The sequence below is a fragment of the Eutrema salsugineum genome, unplaced genomic scaffold (genome assembly GCF_000478725.1).
Source record: "Eutrema salsugineum unplaced genomic scaffold, Eutsalg1_0 scaffold_2, whole genome shotgun sequence".
Classification (NCBI taxonomy): domain Eukaryota; kingdom Viridiplantae; phylum Streptophyta; class Magnoliopsida; order Brassicales; family Brassicaceae; genus Eutrema; species Eutrema salsugineum.
This window is the reverse complement of record NW_006256829.1, coordinates 6,944,340-6,967,366: the sequence shown is the minus strand read 5'-3', so window position 1 is coordinate 6,967,366 and position 23,027 is coordinate 6,944,340. Positions and strand designations below refer to the sequence as shown.

Here is a 23,027-nt window from a genome sequence, read left to right as displayed (position 1 = left end):
TACGGGAAGACGCGTACGTGGTGTGTCTCTGTCTGTGTGTGTGTGGTAGTTGTTGAATAAATCCATCTTGGATATTTCTATCTCTCACCTTTGGTCAATTTTGTCTGCCTAGCTTTTTTTTTTTTGTTTTCTTCTTTCTTTGTTGTTATTTTTAGCGCGTAAAGTTATTCTCCGTTCCTAAATTTTGATCCACTAATTAAGATAACGTGACTAATTACTTTTTTGGCTTTTTGATTATAATTTTAGCGTTCATACTAAATATAACATCCTAATAATAACCGATTGAGATGGATAAGAGAATACTAATGTTGGGGGGGGGGGGGGGGGAAGTTAGGAAAGACCGTTCAGGGACTCAAAGTTTGATTCTAAACCGAAATATATCTATCCCTTAAAAGTGATTGGTTATTTCTGCTTCAAAGCAAAACCAAACCTAACCAAAGAAACATGATCAAGAACTTTCTTGCTCTAAGCAAGATTCACTGTTTGATACTCGTTTACTTGGACAGTTTCTCACATTATGTCCCTTTTTCTTGCAGAACCCACAAGCATACCCTCTCTTCCCAACACCATCTTCCCCGGAATCGTCACTCGGTTTCACTACCCTTGTCAGCTTCCGGCATGTTCTACTGTTGTGACCACTCTCACCGCATATTCCACATCGGTGATACCTTGTGGAAATGCCTTTAGTGACCATTGATTTCAACTTAGGACAGGTCTTTCGGTTGTGGCCTTTCCCGCCACAAACCCGACACTTATACCTTCTGTCCACATCAGTTTCCAGGTCTGGACAGTAATGGCGTCTATGGCCTTCCTCTCCGCAGTTCTTGCAGTAAAATTTAATTCCTGAAAATGAGAATTATTTTAGAAAAATGATTCTTTACCATTTCATGGCTTGCACAAGAATCTGTCACCAGGAAAAGAAAAGCAAAACCTTTATTTCTATTCGCTGACACCCACATTAACGAAATATTCAGTGCCAGTGTGATCCAACGATATACTACTGCTACTTAAAGTAACAGGCCTGAACCTAATTCATCTCACATTACTAGCAAATGCAAGCAGAGAAAGTTCCAGCAACAATAATAAAGGAGCTATAAATTGAGCTACGAAACTCAGATGTACCTTTCATGGATAAGCTCCTCTTTTCACGGTTTTCAGGGTTACTGAAGAAAGTTTTCATAGATTCGGACGCATGCTTTCTAGCAGATGGTGTTCCTTTAGCTTTCTAAAGCACAATAACACTTAGCAGAATCAAGGAAAAAATCAAAAGTTGTTCCATGTTAATTTAGTGTTTAAAACAAATGGAGTTGATTACTGACCTTAATTGCAGCTACCCTTTGAGCATGAAGCACGGGATCACGATGTATAATCTTCATTCGCTTACTAAAAAGTCCGGTCTTGGCATTGAGACTCTATAAAAGCATATTGAAACTGAATATAACAATCCCCCATGGAGAGATTATAATATCATGAAGAATTTCTGAAACTAACTTTTAAAGATCGGCTGATCTTTTGTCCAACTTCAGGAGGCGGTGACTGGTAAATCCGCTTAGATTTGCCTCTTCTACTGAACTTTATCTCTAAATTATCAACCTCATCGTCTTCCTTTACTCTAAATGGAGAACTGAGTCATAAGAAAAAGGAAGAGATTTATTAGTCAACAATAAACAGAGTTGAGATGTCAACTCTTCTTGAATCACACTACCTTGATCTAGCTTTCTCCCAAGGTCGTTCATCGATTGATTCTTCCCAGATGACACAATCTCCCAAGCATCTGAGACAAGTCATTATGCCCTGCACATATTTAAGCATAGTTCAATAACGAGGAAAGAGTGTTTTGTTACTCAAAAGTTTGAAGTCAATCTGTTCAGAAGCCATAAACTCTTTAAGTACCTTTCCTTTGCATTGAGGGCAATCCAGCCTCGGCCTCTCGATCCCGCAATTTGAGCATGAAGTATAACCTCTTCCTCTACAAGTAGGACAAGGAAGCTCTCGAATGTACTGACCGTTGGGACCAAACCATGACCTCGGCTCGCGAGAATCACCAGATACATTCCTGAAGAAACCATCACCAATAGCACGTTTTGATGTTCAATCAAATTATGTATTAAAAGATTTTGTTAATCATCTTGGCCATGGTTAATTTCTTGATTTATGAAATCATTAAGGATCTTCATTTCTTTATTTCATGTTCTTCGAAGTGCTTTGCTTTTACGTTTTAGTACAAATAAGGATAAGCATGGAGTCATCCAGGCTAGAGAGAGCTTTGGAGGTTTAATGGGTTTTTTTCAAACAAAGGGAAAAAGCTTTGAGCTTTTATTACCGCTTTGGGTTTGTTTGGTTCTTACAGTAAATCTAAGTGGTTTCGAGTTTTAGTTCAGCTTTTCCAGGAAACTGAGAGTATCAACAGAACTATAATAAGTCAACATAACAGTGTGATCAGACTCAATGTGGTGGAGTAATTACAAAAATGAAGAACAGAAGAAAATGAAATCGACATGGAAAGAGTTATGGAATCTCTAACCTGGGCTTGAAATCATCACCAAACAGTTCCTCTGAAGGATCATAACCCAAGTTTCGCTATTCAAAGACAGGGGAGAAAAAGGTGGAATTCCACCAATGAGAATGTGAGTAAGAATGAGAATGTATACGATTTTCAAAGAGATAAGAGATGGTGGTGAGTAAATAATACGTTGTTTTGTCTGGAGGATGAAAGTGAGCCATTGTTGTTGTCCGAAGAAGAAATCGCGCGAGGAAAGAAGGCGAATTTTGTGTTGGGATTGACAAGAAGTAGAAATCGGGTGTGCTTCCTTCTCCACTGTGGCTGCAAAACCTGAAATCCAGCATAAATCGAGCACATGAGGAGAGAACAAGCCCAACCAAAAAAAAAAGAAGGGCAGCTCAAAGGAAGATGAGGAACACTCACCACCACACACGAGTGTTCGTCTGTAAAAAGACAAAAGAGAAGCTTTACTTTGCTTTGTATCATGCGTCGAGACATGTAAATTAGTTATTTACTTATGACTGAGGTATCGCGTTCGTGTACATTGTTCTTTATTTTCACTCTTTTAAGACTTCCTTGAATACTGGGAATGACTTCAATAAACTTAGGAGTTTCAGAAAAGTAGCATCACGAATTACATCTCTCCCGAAGGAACAAAATCTTCATGACAAAAAGATTGGAAAACGAAAAAAAAAAATGAAACAGAGACCGTCGTCCTTGTTCTAACAGCAAACACCATCACTTCCTGGTGAGCTGAACGATATTCTCTCTGGCTTTTCAGATCCAAATGTGAATTTGATACCTAACTTCTCATCATCCTCATTGATCAATTCTTCGCTCGTAGCGGGAAAAGCGAACACCAGAGGCAGCTTATCTCCTCTCTTACCGCCGAAACCAAACTGAGGAATCTCATCTTCTTTTGTTGCTTCATGACGACTTGTAATGGCAAGACCACCACTTGGCGCTGCACTTGTTGTGAATGGCATGATAGATGGAGTTGTCGGCTCCGATGATGTTGCTCCATCAGATGAAGAGACCGGGAATGTGAAGCTAGCGTTTGAACCCGAAGGGCCTGCCCATTGGAAAGGCTTGGATACTGAGATCGATGGAAGCACCCGTTTATTATTTCCCAGTGAATTAGATGGTGGTTTATGGAGATTTCCGGAATCGCCTCCAAAAGTATAGGAAACAGCTTTTGTAGCGTCCTGAGAAGAAGCGACCAACTGCAATTCAGTTTTCCACAATTTTAAATCTCAAAACTGTCAACAGAGATACATGACTACCACAAAATTACCAACTGTTAGAAGTATATCCCGTTTCCAAAGAAATCTAGATTACTATAAAGTCACAAAAGAAGCAAAACGTCATGAGGCTTATTTACATCCTTAAGTTTGGGAATATCTTGAGGTCCTTCACAATCAAAAAGTCAAAACATTATAACAGCAACGAAACCAAAACCCTAAACCCTCATGCAAAATGCGGTAAAGAAAAAGAAGACAGGTGCTCGAAATACCTTTTCATGTGAGCTTCCGGAAAGAGATCCCTTAGGCTTCCCTAACTCATTTTGGAGTGCGGTACCACTACTGCTTCCACTAAATATTCCATTTGATGCTGAAGCACTTTTTGCCATTGCATTTTGAGAGTCACTGGTGGTAACTGCAGAAACTTTGGGCGCAGAGGATTGCGAATTATGAGAAAAAACGTTCAGGACATCTTCATTCAACTTGGCTGAGACATCCTTCTTCACATTGTTGATGTTCGAGCTGCTTTTTTCAACATCTATCGAAGACTGTGGATGTCTCCAAGAAGTGGCAAGCTTTAACTCAGCAGATTTATTTTTCGGGGTGGGCGGCTGAGCCCGGTTAAGGTGATCCAATATCGTCCTAGCAATCTGACGAGAATGTGCAGGCACAGTCGGGGTACCAACTTCTGACCCTTTATGCCTACCATAAGTTGTTGTCTGGGACTTAGATAGGCTACTTGATTCTCCTGCTTCAGAGCTCTTCATGACAGCAGATTTTTCAAAACGAGATGTACCACTGAAAGGTCGTGAATAAGGAGACATCGTCGCGCTCTGGCGAGATCTTCTACTGGGTCCAAAAAGTCCACCATCCCTTCCCTTGCTAAGATTGAGCTGGGCACATTAGGAAGTGATTTATCAGGTTTCAACAAAGAAAATAGGGGTCAGCACATAGAAGGAATCCAAGAAACATTCAACAGGCAGCATAGTGATGATTCTAATTTAGAATCAAGTTTTGAAAAATGTTAACAAGACCTAGAGGATCAACATAATGAATGTAAAATGAAAATAACTCCAGTAAAGTCGAGGCAAAGATGTCCACAAATTTAGTCATCTGTACAACTGCATACTCGATCTATTCTTCTGTTGCCTAAATCACATCTACCACCATATCATTTCACATACCTTAAGTATACATTAGACGACAAGTCAACCAATGCTTAAGCAAGTGGAAAACGATTTCATCAATCTAGTGGTAATTACTAACATCTACCGTGAGATAGAGAGGCGATCCTAATAAATAAGATTTACACTTAAAAAGCTACACCCTATCTGATCAAGTTGGTCAACAGAAAATGTATATTTTACAATTCCCGCGGAACAACTTGGACACATATTTTGAAAAACTACGATATAATTGGATTATGAAGGACATCTTGCTGAAATACAAAGGGAAAGTGTATCATGATAACTTGGACACAGACAGGAATCCAACACATCCGGGCAGAATACCATATTTTCATTAAGATTGCCTTTAACTTAACAAAAATAAATAGCACGTGCACACTAGATATTACAGCTAATCAAAATTATATAGCCCACTGAGAGAGTTTACCTGGCCATATCTTGACTGCACACTATGAGAAGGAGACTGGAGGGTGCTCAGGCGCTTGCTACTATTGTCTTGCAATTGCATCAACTGAGCAAAAAAGGGAACAGTTCAATATACATAAATGCTTTGAGCAAAAAGGTATTCAGAAAAACTCCACACACCTGTGACTTAGAACTTGAAAGGATGGATCTAGGATATGGGGTCCTTGGAAAATTTTGAAGCCCATAGCTTTCACGTTGGCTTTGAGGAGTTGCAAAACCACATTGCTCATTTAACTTGACACCAGGCCAACATGCGGAAGGCTTGCTTGATGGTGATGCAACTGAAGAATTTGCTACAAGCATACCCCCGTCGAAACAATTCTTTCCGTTTCTTGCTACAAAACCTTGGGACGTACTTGATGATGCCTGGCCTCCCATATATGCCTTAGCGAGTTCTACCGGTGATAGACCAGCTTTATCCCGCACCTGTTTGCCTTCGTCAAAAATCTATTAAAAAAAAAAGAAAATGACGAAAAAGTTAGTATATTATAAATTAAAATAAATAAGGCCTACTTACGTAAGACAAGTTAACTCTTTGATGAAAGAAGTACGTGAACTTACATAGCTCTACCTATTTACCTATTTCTTCATATGACTTCACAAATAGTCCAACCTCACACAAACCTCATAGACCAAATTCTTTTGGATACATAACTTAAGAACTTATATACTCAAATTACTTCTAAAGCCTGCCAAACTAAACTTTTCTGGCAAAGTGGAATAGCCTGAGCAACCCATGTAAATTGCTAGTTTCGTTAAAACGTCCAAACAAAAAAAGGTAGCAAGCGACTCACTATTGACTTGGCAAGTGGGATTGGTGTAGCCCAAAATTCACTAGTAGCATCCTTGCCACCAATGGGCTCTTTTCCCTTATCAAGAAAACTCATATCTTTCTTGGCTTCCTCTCTCAGAGGAATCTCTATTCTCTCGTCTCTCGTGACATCAGGTCGATCAATAGCCCTTGAATTTATTATCTCTATGAGACGATCAGTTTCCGACCTGGATAGAGATTAAAAGATGTCAGTGTCAAAGCCGTCTATGTAAACAAAAACAAACAGAACTTCAAAGAAAGATGCAGAAAAGCCAGGAAAGATAAGCAGCCAGTCAATAGATATCTATTGACCAGACATGACTATAAGCATTAACAAAATAAAAACCAAAAGGAACTAAATTTCGATCAAACATCATTTAAAAAGCAACTCATGTACTAACATGATATAACATACCGTGAAAACGTTTTTCCTTCCATTAGCCTTTCAAGCTCCGAGATCGCAATGACATCATTTAAAGCTCCTTTGCCTATTGTCTGTGCACTGATATTGAGATTGCTTTCGTTCACATTTGCGGTACTACTAGTACCTCCCTCTTCAATTGGTGCTAACTCCGGTTTCTGCAAATTTCTCAAATCAAATAAATGGAAAAATTGATGTATACCATTCTACCGCAAATAACAACAAAAGCAGGCATCATATGAAGAAATAACAGATAGCAGAGAAAAAAAATTGTTTTAGTTTATTCCGAATCAAGAGAAAGTTCCAATTCAAGAACCGTAAAATTACATCTTTCTTAGGTGATACAAGAATACTTTTATACTTTAATATTACGACAATCTCCCAGAAGAAACTTGCATGACTGTTTTCTCTGGTAACACATTCTTTATTCCATTTATGACCTACATAAAGTATACCGCTAAGAGAATAACAGTTTCTTATCGTAGAGTACCTTGATATTTAGAGATCTATGTATACAGAGACCCAAGGGCAAAGAGTTATATATAGCAAAAAATCATTTGAATAAGACTTCATCATGATAAAGAATGCTTATAGATTGTAGCTGCTATTTGCACAAGGGGTGTGATAAATGGTACATGACAAACAAAAAAAAAAAACTTTAGCAAGGACAAAAACTCAGCTTAGCTAAAGCGGCATTTTCCATCAGAGATTAAGAAAAGACAGAGGAGTCGAAAGAGCTTACATTTAAACTTGGTGTTATACTGGGATAATTCTCCTGTGGATCTTCCTGCAACTTATCTAGTAGAAAAAGAGGCCAAATGTTAACAGTGACATTTTCAACGAAATCTATAAGACTATATTAGACAACTAGAAGCAGGGATCACTCATCTCTCTAAACTATTATTTAAATACATCCCCAAAAGATGAGACAACTGTTGTTCAAACCCACTTTTCAAGCAAAGATACACCCATCACTCACTTCATACTAAAAAGCTAGTTAGTAACAATAATGTGAAAGTAGACTCACAAGCACAAAAGATAACAAAGACCAAATTGGGTGACAAGAGCATCTTACTTGACCATTAGAATCATGAGCGAAACGCAAACAAAAAGGCCTTTACTCATATATAATTTACTTGATTCAAAACCAAAAGATCCCTATCTATCCTGGTGATTACGGCTTCTAAATTCCAGCATTGAAACAATTTCAACAAAAACCCTAGATACTCGTATACACGGAAATACAATCATAGAGATATGTTAATATAATCAACACCCCCAAAACAGTAGAAAATCCCAGGAAGACAAGTCTTATACGAAGCTAGAAAGAGCGAAAAATAAACCTTGATGTTGATTTTGATCTTCCGGAGGTGTAAGAGCAGGAGCGGAGGCTGGGTTCGAGAAGAAGTAGGGGAGTAGTTTCGTAGCGCCGCCGGAAATAATCCGATAAGCAGGATCTACGATTCTCGAGATCCACGGCCTCCGTTGAACCTGGTTCTGAGGCGGTCGAGAATACGGCGTCGCCGGATGCCTCCTCGCGGTTTGCCGCCTCAATTTGCCACCTATACCTCTCGCGGCCTCGCTCGACGTTGCAGCCGCCGCAGAGAACGTCGCTTCTCCTTCAGTGGCCATGTCTCTCTCTTTGTTTCAGTGTTCCTTTTTTTTTTTCTCAATCTTTCCCCGCTATAAATAAATATTTTCTGTTTGTTATTTTGAGCAGAAATATTCGGAGAATTATTATGATTTTTTTTTTTTAAGTCAAAGGGTTCTCTACTTCTCATGCGAGTTGTTTGTTGACACTTTTCTACTCCCTTGTTTTTTTTTTTTAGGAAAACGTTTCCCAGAAAATCCAGAAAATCCAGAAAATCAATAGAGTTTTAAAAAAAACATGAAAACTGGATAAAAAAAATAGGAAATCAGTAGAGTCCCCAAAACAACACTTCGTCCAATGCTGCTTCCACTTCCGGACATTTACATTTCTCAAAGGCTTTAAATTACTCATTTTTAGCTTCTTTTTGGCGGGCAAAACTTAAGTTTAGCTTTTATAGTTAACAAGGTTATTAATATTAGAGTTTAAACTTTAATTTAACTAGACTTACTTATTAATACTTCACATTTAAAAGTTAACATTTCGAATGAATAAATGTCAAAAACTAAGCCGCCACATGTTTTTATTGAATAAATAATTATGCACATGTTGAATAAGTAAAAAATAAATAATTATGCATGAGTAATTTAGGTATTCAAGTGTATAATAGCTCTAAGTTAGGTATTAATGTGTGTAATTTCATCACTATAAATAAGAGGTTTGAGTGTTTGAATAAGCCAAGTAAAGTCATGAAATCGAATATAAGAAAAAGTTTGAATGTTTTTGTAATTTGTGAGTATTTGATATAAATAAAATATCCTCTTTGTATATTCATTTCTTCTGTTATTTAAATAATTTTTTAAATACTTTTGATATTAATAAACTTTGTTTGTGATTGTACCCACTATGTATTTGTAATTTGTAATTTGTGAGTGTTTGATATAAATAAAATATCCCCTTTGTATATTCATCTCTTCTGTTAATTAAATAATCTTTTAAATACTCTTAATCTTAATAAACTTTGTTTGTGATTGTAAGTTTGGTATGCCATGGCAGTCTTGGTCGTGGGACTATCTTAACGGTGTAGGGTTGATCCGCTTTACATGCTTACTCTAAACAAGTGCTCATCTTTCTGAAGACCCAAATAACTATTCGACTCAAGCGATTAGAGTGTGTGAGTATTTGTGAGCTTGGGACTATCCTAACGGTTGTAGTCCATACATGATCACGGCTCACGAACTTTACTGCCACCCTACTCTTGTTCCCATTTTAGTGAGGCGCGTTTTGAGTTACCGAATTGCCATTGGAGCTCGTGGTCAGTCCACCCTTGACCCACTTCTGCTTTCAGAAACGAAAATTGAATCTAAAAAAAAAGGGCTTTTCATTCTTGTAAATTTTAATGAGTTAAAAAAAAAAGAAGGTCTAGTTCAATTAAATTTTTGTGAAAATAGGATAATTCTTCCTATGTTCGACTCCGTCATGATGGATGGTTAAAAGCAATATCAAGCGACCAGCTACAGGTTTTGATGATCTATATCATACATGGCTTTATTCTGAAGATTCATAGGTGGGATGGTTCCTAAATCAGAAGGGAAACAAAAGATAGAAGGATCTGGAATCATCACTCTTATCACAAAACTCATGGTTGTACTCCATTGTAACAGCCTAACAGGCTAGGTGTGTGGCTTCATTGTAGAGATAGGTCAGTTTCATCTAAAAACAAATACCCTGAAAACTAAATTCATTTGTATGCCTTAAATTTCCAGTTATTAAAGAAAATTTCAGACACAGACCACACCGCTATTTTGTGTCAAGAAATATATCAAAGCCTCAATGGTATTTACATCCCATAAAAAATGCAAAACTTTTTATTCCATTTCTTATGTTTCTTCCAGTGGTATTACTACAACTGAGACAAATTCTTAACACTGAGCAAGAGAAATACCCCATAAGAGGCCAACAATAAAGAATTCACATTAAACAAAAGGGTTAGATAGATCATAGACGACACACGTTTTACCTAAATCTATATAAAAATAAATGGATGAAGATGCGAGACCATGACTTAAGACATGGCTGTAATTGGAGAAGGTCCGGTGAAGAAATTCATTCGAGAAGTTTGAGGCTCAAATTCTTCATGTCTCTCTTCCTCCTCTTCTTCTTCTTCCTCTTCAGCATCCCAAAGAAATCTCGCATATGAAGCTTGTACATAACTGTAGAAACAACAAAGTACATGAGTACAAAAGCCACACTAAATACTACTAAAAGTCGCAAAGAAGAGAAGAGAGAGAGCTTGAAAAGTTGAAAAATCTAAACTTACCAATCCTCAGGAGCAGCAGCTACAGCTTGATTGAAGTAAGTCTCAGCACGAGATGAATCCTTATGGACTGTCCACACCAATTCCGCGTACATGGCCAGAACATTCCCATCATTAGGATTCGTCAGAATTGCTCTCCCGCAATATTCCTCTGCTTTCTTGTAATCTTTTCGAACCTGTTTCAAATCATAACACATCAACACTCAATCTTGATAATTCATAAAATCACAATCTAACCAGCAGTTTCACTTCAGATCTGGGAAGAGAACAGAAGGTAGAATAGAAATATATATATGTACCTCTTTCAAGAATTTGGCGTAATTACTGAGAAAAATCCCGTTTCCAGGATTTGCTTCAATCATCTTGCGATAGTGAACATCTGTGCTGTCATTCTCTCCATCTCCATCACCACCGTCAGATCTGCCGCCGCTCCTTCCCTTTCCTCCGCCGTGGATCATCCCACCACCACCGCCACTAACCTCAGTATCCTCCTCCAAAGCCCAGCTCAGCCCAAAATCACCATCGTAAGACGAATTGCGTATAAGGCCGAATCCGATCCCTTCTTCCACGTCCTCCATCAGAGCACCGGTCAGGAACTTACTACTACTCGATGGCTTCGTCGTCGATGTCGTCAAGTGTCGTAGATCGCTATCTGACGCCGTCCTTTTCATCCTCCTTGTAGATTCGTCACTAGAGTGAACAGACATCGGGCTATAACAGCAAGAGGACGATGCAGAGAGCATCAGAGATCTGGGCCGTTGAATCTCCTCCATTGGAGATTCCCTTGGACTCGAGACATGAACCAATGAGTTGAGAACTGGCGTCGACGCGCTCCGTAGTAGCATATTTTCTGGATCTAAGTCGGAGATTCTTAGGTTTTGCTTTCTACGAATCGAAAGAAGAAGAAATGTATCGAGATTTGTTTTTTTCCAGGTTTATAGCTGTAACCTATGAGCTGGGCGATGAGAACATTGAGAAGTGAAGACGGTGCCTTATATACGCTAGGTGAGGAAGGTAGTGGAAAAACAATCTAAGCCGTCTATTACGTTTTCATCACGTGAAAGTTTGATCACATTTATTTTATTTTTTGTTAACTAATTCGATATTTTTTTTGTTTTTAAGTTTTTGGTTAGCTTCTTTCTCCAAGTTGTGTACCAAAATGATTTTTGATTTGACTTTTCATGTATGATTAAATGTGCGTATTCTTCTGCTCTGTTCGTTAGTACTAGTAGGAGGACTAAGTTTTTTTTTTTTCTTTTTTTTCTCCTCACCTTTAAACAACTTTATCATGTGTTAATCAACCCTTATTATTGTTATAACTGAGAAGTGACTTTCTAATTGTTGATTTTAAGATTCAAATTGAGGTTAACTGAGAACATTTTAAACTAACCTAAATAAATAAATGAAGAAATATAGTGACAAACGCCGCACTTACTTTCACTGCTTGTGAAATTTGGTTCCCAAAGGTCGCGGATTTGCAAATGGACGGCAGTTAACAATTACCAAATATGTACATGGCCAATATTTCTCTACAAATCACACGTGAGACCAAAACATTTTATTGTTGTGTTTCACAACGTCATGTATGATGTATTGCAGCATGCGTGTATACGTATATGTGTGCAACTCAAAACAAACACAATAAAATGAAAAGTAATTTATATGAGTATATCAAGTGGGTGGGTCCTCCTTTGATTGTACGGTTCACGGTTCCATGTGCACCCAAGGCTCACGATCTACTACTAATCGACGAATTTTCCCCATAACCATTTCAATCTTTGATTTTTTTGGGCCCCATTCTAAGTTGATAACATGACCTATATACGTTCTTGTCTTTGATACATACTGAAATTATACAATTTTTAACGAAATCGCTGGGTTTTTTTTTTGTTGCAACTTTTCATGGCAAATCTTAATATGATTTACAGTTTTAAACCAGACCTCCTCTAGGTCCAAAACAAAAAAAAAAAAACGTTTGCAAACATAAAATGAAAAAAGCATAATGATTTATATAATTTATGATGTAAGAGGATGTGAGTTTTTGCCTTTTTGGGTAAGAAATATTAATATTGGTGCTTCTGTTTACCTCACAACTTTGGTTTGGTTTACCCTGTTATCAGGGTCTTAACCATGTTTAAGCGCTCGCTGGTGCTTTTGTTATTCCATTTAGCTTAATGCTGTCTTTTGTATGTTTAGCCTTTGGATTGGTTAAATGAAATATATTTCAAAACATATATATATTAATATTGTAAGTATTAAATATGGACCTAAAAAAACGTAAATTTCAAATTTTTGTATACTATAAAGAAGAAATCATATTGCAAGACTCTCTGTTTTTATATAGGTATATACTATTACCATTTGAATAGAAGTAAAATTTAAAGCTCTGATTCTGAAACTAAAATTGCAAGAAGACAACACTATCAAGTGAAACATTTAATCTGACATTAGAACTCAATCAAACGTTCAACAAACAACTCCATTATATTCAGAGAGTCGTGATATCATACGGTCCACCTAACAAGATGAGCTATTAAGATCAAGCTAATTTTCATTGGCAGGCGACCCTGAACCTTTGAAACATTATCATGTTCGAATACAATATAAACAAGTGAAATGTGTAATTATCCATATCAATTTTGTTGTTTGTTATGAAAGAAACACAATTATATCATTCATCCCCTCCTCGATATCAATTGGTTAAAAAGGCAGCGGAAATGGAAAATTACAGAAAAGGGTGGTGTGTCAATTATTGATGAGGTGATTCCTTTTGGAATCAAGCTGTTAACGAATTGAAGGAAATTAAAACAAAAAAGTAATAAATAAGTGTTATGTCCAAAAGAAGAAGTGTCCAAAGATTGGAAAGTGGGGGCCCCACGGGATATGCTCATTGGGTGGGCTTCCTGTGACCTCACCTGTAGGACCCGCGCGCCCGAGAGCTCAACGGTGGAGAAAGAGAAGAGGTCATTGTCGTGGAGAAGGTCTTCGTCTTTCCCCATCTCTCCTTATTTCTTTGTGTTTGATTTGCATCAAGTGGGTGTGCTTTGTGCAGCCCCAGTTTTATAATCATCTTTTGATATATGACCTAGCTTGAGTTACTTTTTCTTTTTAGCACACTCAATTTAGAGTTAATAGTTATAAACATTTTTCAAATATAAGTTAGTTGAAATTTGTCTTCGTACGAGCTGTGGTACAAGAGTTAACTTGCTAGTTGCTACATAGTACATAGTATTGGATTCAAAAACTTTTCGAGATGATAAATTGTTGTGATAATCTAGCAGCAAAGTGTTGCAAATACAGTTAGTTTGTATAAATTGATTTTGAATTATGCCGTATTAGCTTTCTTTTATCTAAATAAACTGAAATGATTTTAACATCTAAAATTATTTCATGCTGCTTTAATATTTTATTTTGATTCACCAACAAGTCATTTTGTATTTTTCAACGCAGATTTTAAAACAGTTTTACCCATATTGATTCAACTTTTTTAATCATGTGATATATTAATTTGCAAAAAATAGTTGTATATTAGTAAAAAAGTTGAATAGAAACGTAAATATTTTAAAATGTACGACGCAACATATGTTTCACCGAGAAATTCTAAAAAGCAAATATTCAAGTGTGTCATATATCTCTTTGTTCAGGTCATGTAAGGCGCAAGCAAATCAAGCGGGTCTAGAAGAGCCTACAACTGACCAAATTAAAAAGTGTTGAGATATACAACAAATGTTTCATCTCACGAGAAATCGGATAACAACTCCAGAGGTCAAAAAGGGAAATGCTGGTTTAACTTACTAGTTCCCTTGTTTAAAGAGAATGGAGGCAAGACCTGCCCTCCATCCGAAAACCGCTGCTGGCTCAGTCCTTTTGTGTAAAAGTGATGCCAGACCGGCTGATACGCCTTGACCAGGCAGCTTCAACACCTCCTGATTAGCAATCGACTCAGACATCCTGTTTTTCATTGTCACAAAATACTTTCAAGTTAAGTTTCTTGTTACTTTCAACTCTTCAAAGGAAAACAAAGATCCTCTCAATGACTCACTTTGTATCTCATGTTTGTTTGTGAGAGATTGGTTTCAGCAGTAGATTTACATATAAAGAAACCCCAATAAAAATTTGAAACCTTGGGTTTAAGTAACCGTTCAATAGGCTAATATTCAAAGAAAACAGTAAGTGATTCACAATGGTCAAATGAAAGCAGAGACTTTGCTTCTTTAGCATCTTTGCACGAGCCAGAAGCACCCATCTAACGTCGTTAATCATCCAAATGCGAAAAAGAAAACAATTTGAGAACACAAAATTCACTTACAAGGGAGGAGGTATAATCCCATCATGAGCGATTGAGCAGTATCCCTGCCTTTGCTTGTGCTTTGGATTGGATGAACATATCACATACACTCGTCCACGACGTTTCACTGTCTTACAAAACTCACACATCTTCTTCACAGATGATCTCACCTTCATCGTTCCTCACTCTACAATTCAAAATAGCATTAAAGAGTGCACAACACCTTAAATCTCGCGGCGCAAAACCCATCATTAGATTACGAGAGCTCTTCAAGGATTTACATTGAGATTCAGAGCTAAAGATTTTATCCTCTAGACATCTCATTTCTACTTGTATACTTAAAACTTATTCCTAAATTGTAACTCTTGGTTAATCTGATAATGGAAGCTGAAGTAAAATGAATCTGAAGCATCGACCTCTAACTACACACAAGTGCATATCCCACATAGAAGAAAGTGAGAGCAATCCTCTAGCTAGATCCAGATACGAAATCGAATGAAAAATCACGGTGAAAATTCAAATCAAGAAGAACCGATGAAGCGAAGAACAACAAGATACCTGCGAATTCGAAGGCGACTACGAAGACGAAGCGATCGATACCCAAATCGGAAAATGAAAGGGTTTTACAGAGGAGTTTTTGGCTAAACAAGGCATTTGCAGAGTTTTTGGTACATAATGGGCTTTTAATGGGCTTTATTTTTACTTAGGCTAGCTAGACCCGAAACAAGATCCGGAAAAGTTACGACCCGAGATTGTTAGATCTAAATAAAAACGATTTGAAGCGGCGAAGCGTTTGCCGACTGTGTCACCGTCGACATTCAGTTTTGATGCTCTAGAAATTTTGGGGTTTCACCGGGAAAATTTGCTGTACGAAATGGACAGCGACATGGAAATCTCTCTCGACAGGCTTCCCATTAAACGATTGGAATCTATCGAAGAAAACGGCGCCGAGCGTTTTCCTTCTGATGTTAATTACGATGATAAGAGAGTGTCGCTGATTCGGAGAATAGACTTCGCGTGGGCGTTAGAAGAGGAAGATGAGCTGAAGAAGAAGAAGCAGAAGAAGAGCTCCAAAGAGAGCTCGGAGCAATGGCAATGGAAGGGTATGGTGGAGAATTTGCAGTTGGCTCATCAGGAGCTCTCCGTCATCATAGACCTTATCAACACTGTGAGTGGCTCTTTGCTTACACGATATGATACTTTTTAGCAATGATTGTGTGCTATGGAGTGGATTTCGTTGGGCGTTTATGATCCTGACTTTCGTTATGGGGGTTTTATAAGTTCTATCATCTGCGTACTTATTGGTACTTTTTGTTGAAAATAGATAAGAATTTTGTATATTCATATTCAAATGCTCTTAGATGGATGCAGCAACTCTTTGTTTAAATTATAGCTCTTTAGTATCTGTTTACTGGTTAATGGAAGGAGCTGTAGTTTGGTTACTTTATGCTGTCAAAGAATTGAGAACAACAGTTTCTTAATGTGTCAAAAAGGTTGCAAAATAGATGGTATGTACTCATACCAAGGGGCAGAAGTGCTTTTGCGGTAATGTTTAATGAATAGAGAGTTAGACTTTTCAATTGATTTTCTGATTTTATCTTTGTAGGTCGAGGCAAATGATGCAGTAACAGTCGCTGGTATGACTAAACCTAAGCCTATGCCGAATGAGTTGCTCTCAGATCTTGCTGTGTCTACTGCTACCAAGTTACAGAGCTACCGGGTAATCAGTAGCTTACTTTCTTATGTCCAAATTAACTTTTTTTCAAAAATGGAATGATTGTGGTAATTGTATTAGCTAGATAATGTCCTGAGAAACTGTTGGGAAAGAATGAACTTACTGACGTAAAGAGCTTTTTTATTATATAATTATATTTGGATGGTAATCTTGCGAGCTTATGTCATCTTTGAATACATGTTGCCTCTGCAGCATTTAGGAAAATACTTCAAGCAATCAGCAAAAGCTTTAGAGCAGAAAGTCAATCGCGAAGCAAGGTTTTATGGTGCTCTTATCAGGTTCGATTATTTGCTAATAAACTTTCTTTTAATGTCAGATCATATTTTTGCGAATAAGATACTTTAGGGAAACCTCTATCTTCTTCATCTTCTATGCCATTTTGCAGACTTTTCGTTTTGCGTTGTCATAGCTATTTGTGTTATGCTCAGATCAATTGTGTCCCATTTTTGGATCTAGGACAATTAGGCTCACTTGTTTTTTTATATTGTATGGCTGTGATTAACGTGGAAGCATTTTATTATTCTTGCTATGAAAGAATTTCAAAGCTGGAGTGCTGGACGTCTACAGTCTTTGTTTCTAAATCCTGCATAGTACAGTATGTCAGGAAACATCCAGTTTGTTGTGTAAGGGCTTTTTAGGAGTATGCCAACACTAATTAGAGAAACTCTGTTGACAATTTGTAGTTTGAGAAAAATGCTTGGATGACTTCAGATTCCAGAATATGAGATTTTTTGTTATACTTGTAAATGGTTCTTTTTGCTATGGCTGGCAAGCTTATAGGTTGCAGCGGAACTGGAAAGTCAAGCGACAGCGTGTGCTTGCTTCAAACGCCAGCAATGAGGGCTTCACGATTGATCTTTCTGACAGTTCATTATATGATCCGACTTCTGGTTTTCGCCCATCTACGCTGTCCACTATTCGTGTAGAACATGATTCAGCTGGTATGCTGGCTATTAATCTACCCCAAGACTCATGGTACTCTCTTCGGTTTGGGTTTGTTGGCTTAAATTCGATTGATAACCCAAACGAGTCTGCCGAGCATATAGACTCCACTACTGGTCAGGATACAACATCGGAGAAGCTATCTGTAAGTGACGAGGAATCTGTTAAAGAAACTCATTCGTTACTGAGGGAGGTGCATAAATCGATTTTTGCCGAGCAGGTGGTTTTTTTGTCATATATCTCGTACTACACTTGGTATATCTCTCCATGGCATTTTCTCACTTCTTTGGTCTTCTTACAGTTGTTTGACATGCTCAATCGTGAAGCATTCAGTGAAGGTGTGGGATTCAGCATTAGCGGAATACGAGAAAATTTTCTGGAAATGAGCATCGGCCAAGGAGCTTCTTTGTTTGTATCTCTCTACCCATCGGGCAAAAATGCCAGCATCAAGAAGTCGGAATCTGCAATAGTGCCCATGGAATCATCTGGCGGAATAGAACTAGTAGAAGGAGACAGTCGTGTGAAGAAGCTAGGTTTCCCTAGTCGTGCCAGCTATGACATATACTTGCAACAAATTTTTCATGAGCATGTCTTTGGAAAAGCTAAGGATCAGACCAAGTCAAAAAGTAGCCAAGCATCCAATCAAACCGCAAAGGACAACAATTCGGGACTTCTTGATCATTTCTGCTTATCTTTGGCTCATAGAATCTTCTCAACTAGAGTTGTTGTGCAACTGGAAAGCGTGGTATTTTTTCCCTGCTGCGTTAAACTTTATTGGATGATCATTCTCTATCACGAAACTTGTTGTGATCTTAGATCATGCCTTTTTCTAATAATTGCTGCTTCCTCGTCGCACAGGTCTGCAAGGTCCCGTATCTTCATTTGATATCTCATCCTACATGGAATTCTCGGACATCTTCATGGACTGTCTGCATGACTGTTCCTCCATCTATCATCCCGCAAGGTAGTTCTGAAACTCAGTCTCTAGATGGTAAGAGGAATCTTAAGACGCAGTTCCGGACAAAAGTGGTGGTGAAGGATGATTGCATTAGTGTAGAAGCGGAATGCACGCCCAATGTGGTAGGCTTACTGAAAAGCAGTTCCTGCAATTTATTCTCTATGAACAAATACGAGTGCGACTTGGCCGACCTTCCCGTGATAATTCTCCAACAGGTATGTTCAGACATACTCTTCTTGTCCTAAAGATTCATGTCCATAGCATTAGTTTCTTGAAACACGCATTTTATTAAAGGGAAATATATATATATATATATTTTTTTTTTTTAAAACGAGAAGGTGACGAGCCAGATTGTGTGTTGGCTACTGGAGGAAGCGAGGACCGTTGGGACAAAAGCGAGCCGGGATTTTTTGTCGCTGTCGTTAGAGATTGTGGAAGGGGAGAGAGTGAGCCTTGTGGCTCAAGTAAACCCTGAAGACGCAAAGGGATGCATCTCGTGGTGGCTTGTGATGGAGAATGGCTGCACCGAGGAGAGGAAAGGAGTGTCCGAGAGTCGGAAGTTGTTGGGTCATTTGTCTCTCGATGTCTTGTATTCTGTTCTCATGGATTTGATTAACTTGTGTGGTAGTGGTCGGAATCCTTTAGACAGATTGTGAAAGATGTAAAATTTGTTTATGGATTAAGGGATTGTCATTTGGTTTTTGTCCACACTAAGTTGATTGGATTTGGTTTAAAAGAAACAACAAGATTTCGGTATTGACTATTGAACATGGAGATAATATGCATAGAAGAAACTACTGTAATTCGGATGTTGTTTACATTCTATGAAAGACATAATTACTTAATTGCAGAAATGGGCATATGTTCTCTTACTTCAAAATTTGTGTTGTTTGGGTAAACCAGTTTTAGAAGATGTTAAGTATTTTTTTTACCGTATAAACACATTTTTTTGGGTTCAAACTCTCTAAGAGAGAGAGAGAGAGAGAGAGAGGGGTATAATAGGGACATGTGGAAAACCAGAATAAGAACTCTCGTCTCTCGCAAACGTTTCGCTCTCCATCTCTCGATCCCTCCTTTCACGTCGCTGATCTGTTGCTAGATTCGAGCTTCAAAGCCCTAATTCCTGTTGAACAATTACCATCGATTTCAGCTCAACTTCAGGTTTCTCTTCTTTTTTTCTCTCTCGATAACTTTCGCTTTTCCTTCCCTCGATTCACCTGATTTACTATGCATATGAAAGTTATGGAGTTCGATTCGCCATATGATCTGAGAATTTGATTCTGTTTATACTGACAGATGCTTAACTTTGTACAAAATCGGAATTAGAAGTCATGAATAGATGAGCATTCTTTTAATTTTCACCTACAAATCTCGATAGCGATGATGAATTGATAGGTTTTGATGATTGTGGCTACTCATTGTTGTGTGTGTAGTGACGATTCTTCTTCTTGAGTGTGTCTATCTTTCCAATTGATTCTCGTATGATCCCCAGCATTGTTTGTTTCGTTATTTCAGATTCAACGAGGCAATTAGCTTCTGGATTGCTTTAGTGACCAGATAATACAATGGTAATTCTTGCCTTCCCAGGTTCATTGTTGATTTTTTTTTCCCAGTGATTTGAGCTAAGAGTTTTTCATTTTTGATAATCACAGTCAGCTTTGTTCAATTTCCATTCATTTTTGACGGTGGTGCTGCTTGTGATATGCACTTGCACGTATCTGAAGATGCAGTTCCCTGCCATTTTGGAGCAGAAAACTGGGTTTGTGACCATTTTTATTCTCCTTTTTTCTTGAACTGGATTCACCTCATATCGGCACATTTGTTACTTTGTATTGCAAATGATTCATCATCCTACGCTTTCTATGTCTCTATTTCATGCCTCTTATGCCCCCATTCATCACTTTGTTCTGTACATTTTAATGATGAAAATTACTTAAACATATCTTTGCTTCGTTGTTTCAGGTTTCGAGGATTCTTTTGGAAGGCTGCGAGAATAGGTAAGACTTTGCACCCTTTGGAGCTCACTTATGTCTTGTGTTTCCAGTTCCTTTGTAGAAAATATTGTGTTGAACAATCTTCGTTGCATTTGTCCTTATAGAGGAGACTAGTGATTGGAATTGTAGGATCTAGAAGACGCTTGTTATAATCAATCAATGCAGCTACTAATAATTGAACTTTCTTTATAACCATTAATACCGTTCGAATCCTTAAAATCCTTGGTGATCCCTTATTTAAGCATATGCATGATGGCACATAGTAAAGTCATAAGTCTCAGATTATATATACTACAACTAGTTACTGTGATTCCTTTTCAATGACCGTAAAATTTTGTTGATTAAACTTTGCCTTTATCGTGGCTTGTAACAGGTGAGCGTTTGAGCCCTTGGGTCTCCGTGGGATGCTTCATGATGGGTGTGTCGATCATTTTCTTTTGATTGTCAACTTTACACAGAACCAATTCATGTAGATTTTACTTTCTTTGAGATGCTTAGTTTTCTGTATGCAACAAAATCCTATTTGGATTATGAAACTGAAACTGAAAGAGTAGAATATTCTATTTGGATTATATATGGGCTTGGTCTTGTGTTGTTGTGATGTGGAGACATTGAAGCCATCAAACCATACACACATCTTTGTTACAAAAGTAGAAAGAATGATTACATTGCTGCAAGTTTGTCAGTTTAATTAGCTACTTATTAGAGCAGCAATTAATAAATTAAGGCCCTATTGAAAGATTGCTGTGTTAATTATCAAATAATTTGGATAATCGATCAGCATAGAACACGGGGTGAAATAATATTTTGTTTTCACCATATTAAGTCGGTAAGTAAGGCTCTCAAAGGGTAAGTAACCCGTAATTGGATTGAAAATAAATGGGTCAAAATATAGTACCCAGGCCCAATATAAGAGACTATATATGAACACATATACATACAGCCATTTAGAATCTTCAAGCCGAGAAAGTCATCCCCTCTAAAACCCTAATCCTCTGTGAAACCTAGCTTCCCAGCTCAAATCAAGATGGTACTTGTTTCTCTCTCTTCTTTTCGAATCCATCTACCAGTGTTCTCGAACCAATCTTGCTCTTTGATTGTTTGAATTGGGTTTTTAAATTTCGTTTTTCATTTTTTTTTTGTTCTTGCAGACTGGAGAAGTTGTGAACCCGAAAGCTTATCCGCTAGCAGATTCTCAGCTGTCGATAACGATTCTCGATCTTATTCAACAAGCTGCTAACTACAAGCAGCTCAAGAAGGGTGCTAATGAAGGTACCTTAGCTCGTCTCTGTTATATATCGACTTTTGACATTTGTGAAGTTGTTATTCATTTTTTTTTCTAATTTTTTGTTCAGCTACTAAGACGCTTAATCGTGGTATCTCGGAGTTTGTGGTTATGGCCGCAGATGCAGAGCCCCTCGAGATTCTTCTTCATCTACCCTTGCTAGCTGAGGATAAGGTTTGATATCTTCTCTCTTTGTTTTAGCCATTTCCTTGTTCAAAAGAAATCTTTAGGTATTGGGAGAGTCATTTAGTTCTTCGTTTCCTGAATTTAAACATAGACCTGACTTTTATTGGTGCGATTAACTTGGTTTAACTTGTCCTGTTTTGTTATACATTTTTTTATTTTGTTCTTGAGATACTCATGAGTTCTATGTTTCCTGAAATTAATTATAATATTGATTGTTAGTTTGATTAGTTTGTGTCTTTCTTCTCCTTTGTTAATTGTTGGTTCAAGTTATGTGTATCATTTTGCTTTTATGCCATTCTTGGAAGTGTAAATGCTTTATGCTGCTTTTGCTGATTTCTGCAGATGCTACTTTGTATGCTCCGTTTACCATATTTGTTTAATTCGGAAATGCTTTGATGTTTTCTTGGGGACTGATCTTCCTTTTCTTCGTATGTGAATGATTTGCAGAACGTTCCGTATGTGTTTGTGCCTTCAAAGCAAGCCCTTGGAAGAGCATGTGGTGTAACGAGACCTGTTATCGCTTGTTCAGTCACATCAAACGAAGCTAGTCAATTGAAATCACAAATCCAGCAGCTCAAGGTATTTAGCCCTCTCCTTGTAAATCTGCAAGTATCAATGACTCTACCTCATATCATAATCATTTTTTTTTTTTTGTTCTATTCTTGCAGGATGCTATTGAGAAGCTACTGATCTAAGGCAATCTCAGATTGATTGCTCGGTATGATGGGTCTCCGCGTAATGGGAAGGCTTTGACTGAAGTTTTGTTTAGGCAACTACCAAATCAAAAACCGTCCATGATTTTAATGTATTTTTACTCCCAAGTTTGTTGTAACGTATGAACATCACATTGATACACCTATCTACGATTAAGTTTCTGGATTTTGTTTTGGTTTTGTGTCAATCATCGTAGCATCATTTATCAGATAATTGGCTTGGCATCACTATCTTCTGGTTAAAAGTTTTACGCCAACCAAACAGTTTTTTTTATCACATCTAAGTTGTGACATTGAGAATATGCATATGATCCATGTAAGGAGCCACATATCATATCAAACTTATGAAATTATAACTAATCCAAAAATTTAGTGTCATCCTCATCTATGCAG

General features: G+C 37.6%; 7 protein-coding genes across 10 annotated transcripts; 3 read left to right on the top strand and 4 right to left on the bottom strand.

The window, feature by feature from the left end:
* Window positions 1–350: 350 nt before the first annotated feature.
* On the bottom strand, window positions 351–2,901 carry LOC18018440. The gene is made up of 8 exons (XM_006400526.2): window positions 2,693–2,901; window positions 2,525–2,580; window positions 1,894–2,056; window positions 1,706–1,794; window positions 1,492–1,624; window positions 1,320–1,412; window positions 1,123–1,225; window positions 351–843 (listed from the first exon to the last, which is right to left on the bottom strand). Exons 1-8 carry the CDS (start codon window positions 2,858–2,860, stop codon window positions 449–451), a joined length of 1,200 nt encoding a protein of 399 aa, XP_006400589.1. The 5' UTR covers window positions 2,861–2,901; the 3' UTR covers window positions 351–448.
* Window positions 2,902–3,027: 126 nt separating this feature from the next.
* LOC18018439 (nuclear pore complex protein NUP1) lies at window positions 3,028–8,300 on the bottom strand. 2 transcript variants are annotated; one of them, XM_024156416.1, is made up of 8 exons: window positions 7,972–8,300; window positions 7,371–7,426; window positions 6,623–6,786; window positions 6,191–6,395; window positions 5,517–5,843; window positions 5,359–5,442; window positions 4,017–4,637; window positions 3,028–3,726 (listed from the first exon to the last, which is right to left on the bottom strand). In XM_024156416.1, the coding sequence occupies exons 1-8, from the start codon at window positions 8,258–8,260 to the stop codon at window positions 3,226–3,228; spliced, it is 2,247 nt and encodes a 748-aa protein (XP_024012184.1). In that variant the 5' UTR covers window positions 8,261–8,300; the 3' UTR covers window positions 3,028–3,225. The 2 variants fall into 2 exon arrangements, with proteins under 2 accessions (XP_024012184.1, XP_006400588.1); XM_006400525.2 differs by having other exon boundaries at window positions 3,028–3,708.
* A 1,755-nt stretch (window positions 8,301–10,055) lies between these two features.
* LOC18018416 lies at window positions 10,056–11,511 on the bottom strand. Its single transcript, XM_006400524.2, has 3 exons — window positions 10,833–11,511; window positions 10,537–10,709; window positions 10,056–10,429 (listed from the first exon to the last, which is right to left on the bottom strand). The coding sequence occupies exons 1-3, from the start codon at window positions 11,376–11,378 to the stop codon at window positions 10,282–10,284; spliced, it is 867 nt and encodes a 288-aa protein (XP_006400587.1). The 5' UTR covers window positions 11,379–11,511; the 3' UTR covers window positions 10,056–10,281.
* A 2,596-nt stretch (window positions 11,512–14,107) lies between these two features.
* LOC18018415 lies at window positions 14,108–15,556 on the bottom strand. Of its 2 annotated transcripts, XM_024156428.1 has the most exons (4): window positions 15,380–15,556; window positions 14,843–15,008; window positions 14,329–14,484; window positions 14,108–14,224 (listed from the first exon to the last, which is right to left on the bottom strand). In XM_024156428.1, exons 2-4 carry the CDS (start codon window positions 14,995–14,997, stop codon window positions 14,209–14,211), a joined length of 327 nt encoding a protein of 108 aa, XP_024012196.1. In that variant the 5' UTR covers window positions 14,998–15,008; window positions 15,380–15,556; the 3' UTR covers window positions 14,108–14,208. The 2 variants fall into 2 exon arrangements, with proteins under 2 accessions (XP_024012196.1, XP_006400586.1); XM_006400523.2 differs by having other exon boundaries at window positions 14,123–14,484.
* A 77-nt stretch (window positions 15,557–15,633) lies between these two features.
* On the top strand, window positions 15,634–19,166 carry LOC18018414 (mediator of RNA polymerase II transcription subunit 17). 2 transcript variants are annotated; one of them, XM_006400522.2, is made up of 7 exons: window positions 15,634–15,989; window positions 16,428–16,541; window positions 16,749–16,834; window positions 17,337–17,718; window positions 17,800–18,243; window positions 18,357–18,671; window positions 18,795–19,166. In XM_006400522.2, the coding sequence occupies exons 1-7, from the start codon at window positions 15,696–15,698 to the stop codon at window positions 19,110–19,112; spliced, it is 1,953 nt and encodes a 650-aa protein (XP_006400585.1). In that variant the 5' UTR covers window positions 15,634–15,695; the 3' UTR covers window positions 19,113–19,166. The 2 variants fall into 2 exon arrangements, with proteins under 2 accessions (XP_006400585.1, XP_024012605.1); XM_024156837.1 differs by having other exon boundaries at window positions 18,832–19,074.
* Window positions 19,167–19,431: 265 nt separating this feature from the next.
* Window positions 19,432–21,118, top strand: LOC18018413 (protein kish). Its single transcript, XM_006400521.2, has 5 exons — window positions 19,432–19,617; window positions 19,972–20,024; window positions 20,109–20,215; window positions 20,419–20,453; window positions 20,824–21,118. The coding sequence occupies exons 2-5, from the start codon at window positions 20,022–20,024 to the stop codon at window positions 20,889–20,891; spliced, it is 213 nt and encodes a 70-aa protein (XP_006400584.1). The 5' UTR covers window positions 19,432–19,617; window positions 19,972–20,021; the 3' UTR covers window positions 20,892–21,118.
* Window positions 21,119–21,389: 271 nt separating this feature from the next.
* Window positions 21,390–22,815, top strand: LOC18018412 (NHP2-like protein 1). Its single transcript, XM_006400520.2, has 5 exons — window positions 21,390–21,480; window positions 21,602–21,722; window positions 21,806–21,909; window positions 22,369–22,500; window positions 22,590–22,815. Exons 1-5 carry the CDS (start codon window positions 21,478–21,480, stop codon window positions 22,614–22,616), a joined length of 387 nt encoding a protein of 128 aa, XP_006400583.1. The 5' UTR covers window positions 21,390–21,477; the 3' UTR covers window positions 22,617–22,815.
* Window positions 22,816–23,027: the final 212 nt, after the last annotated feature.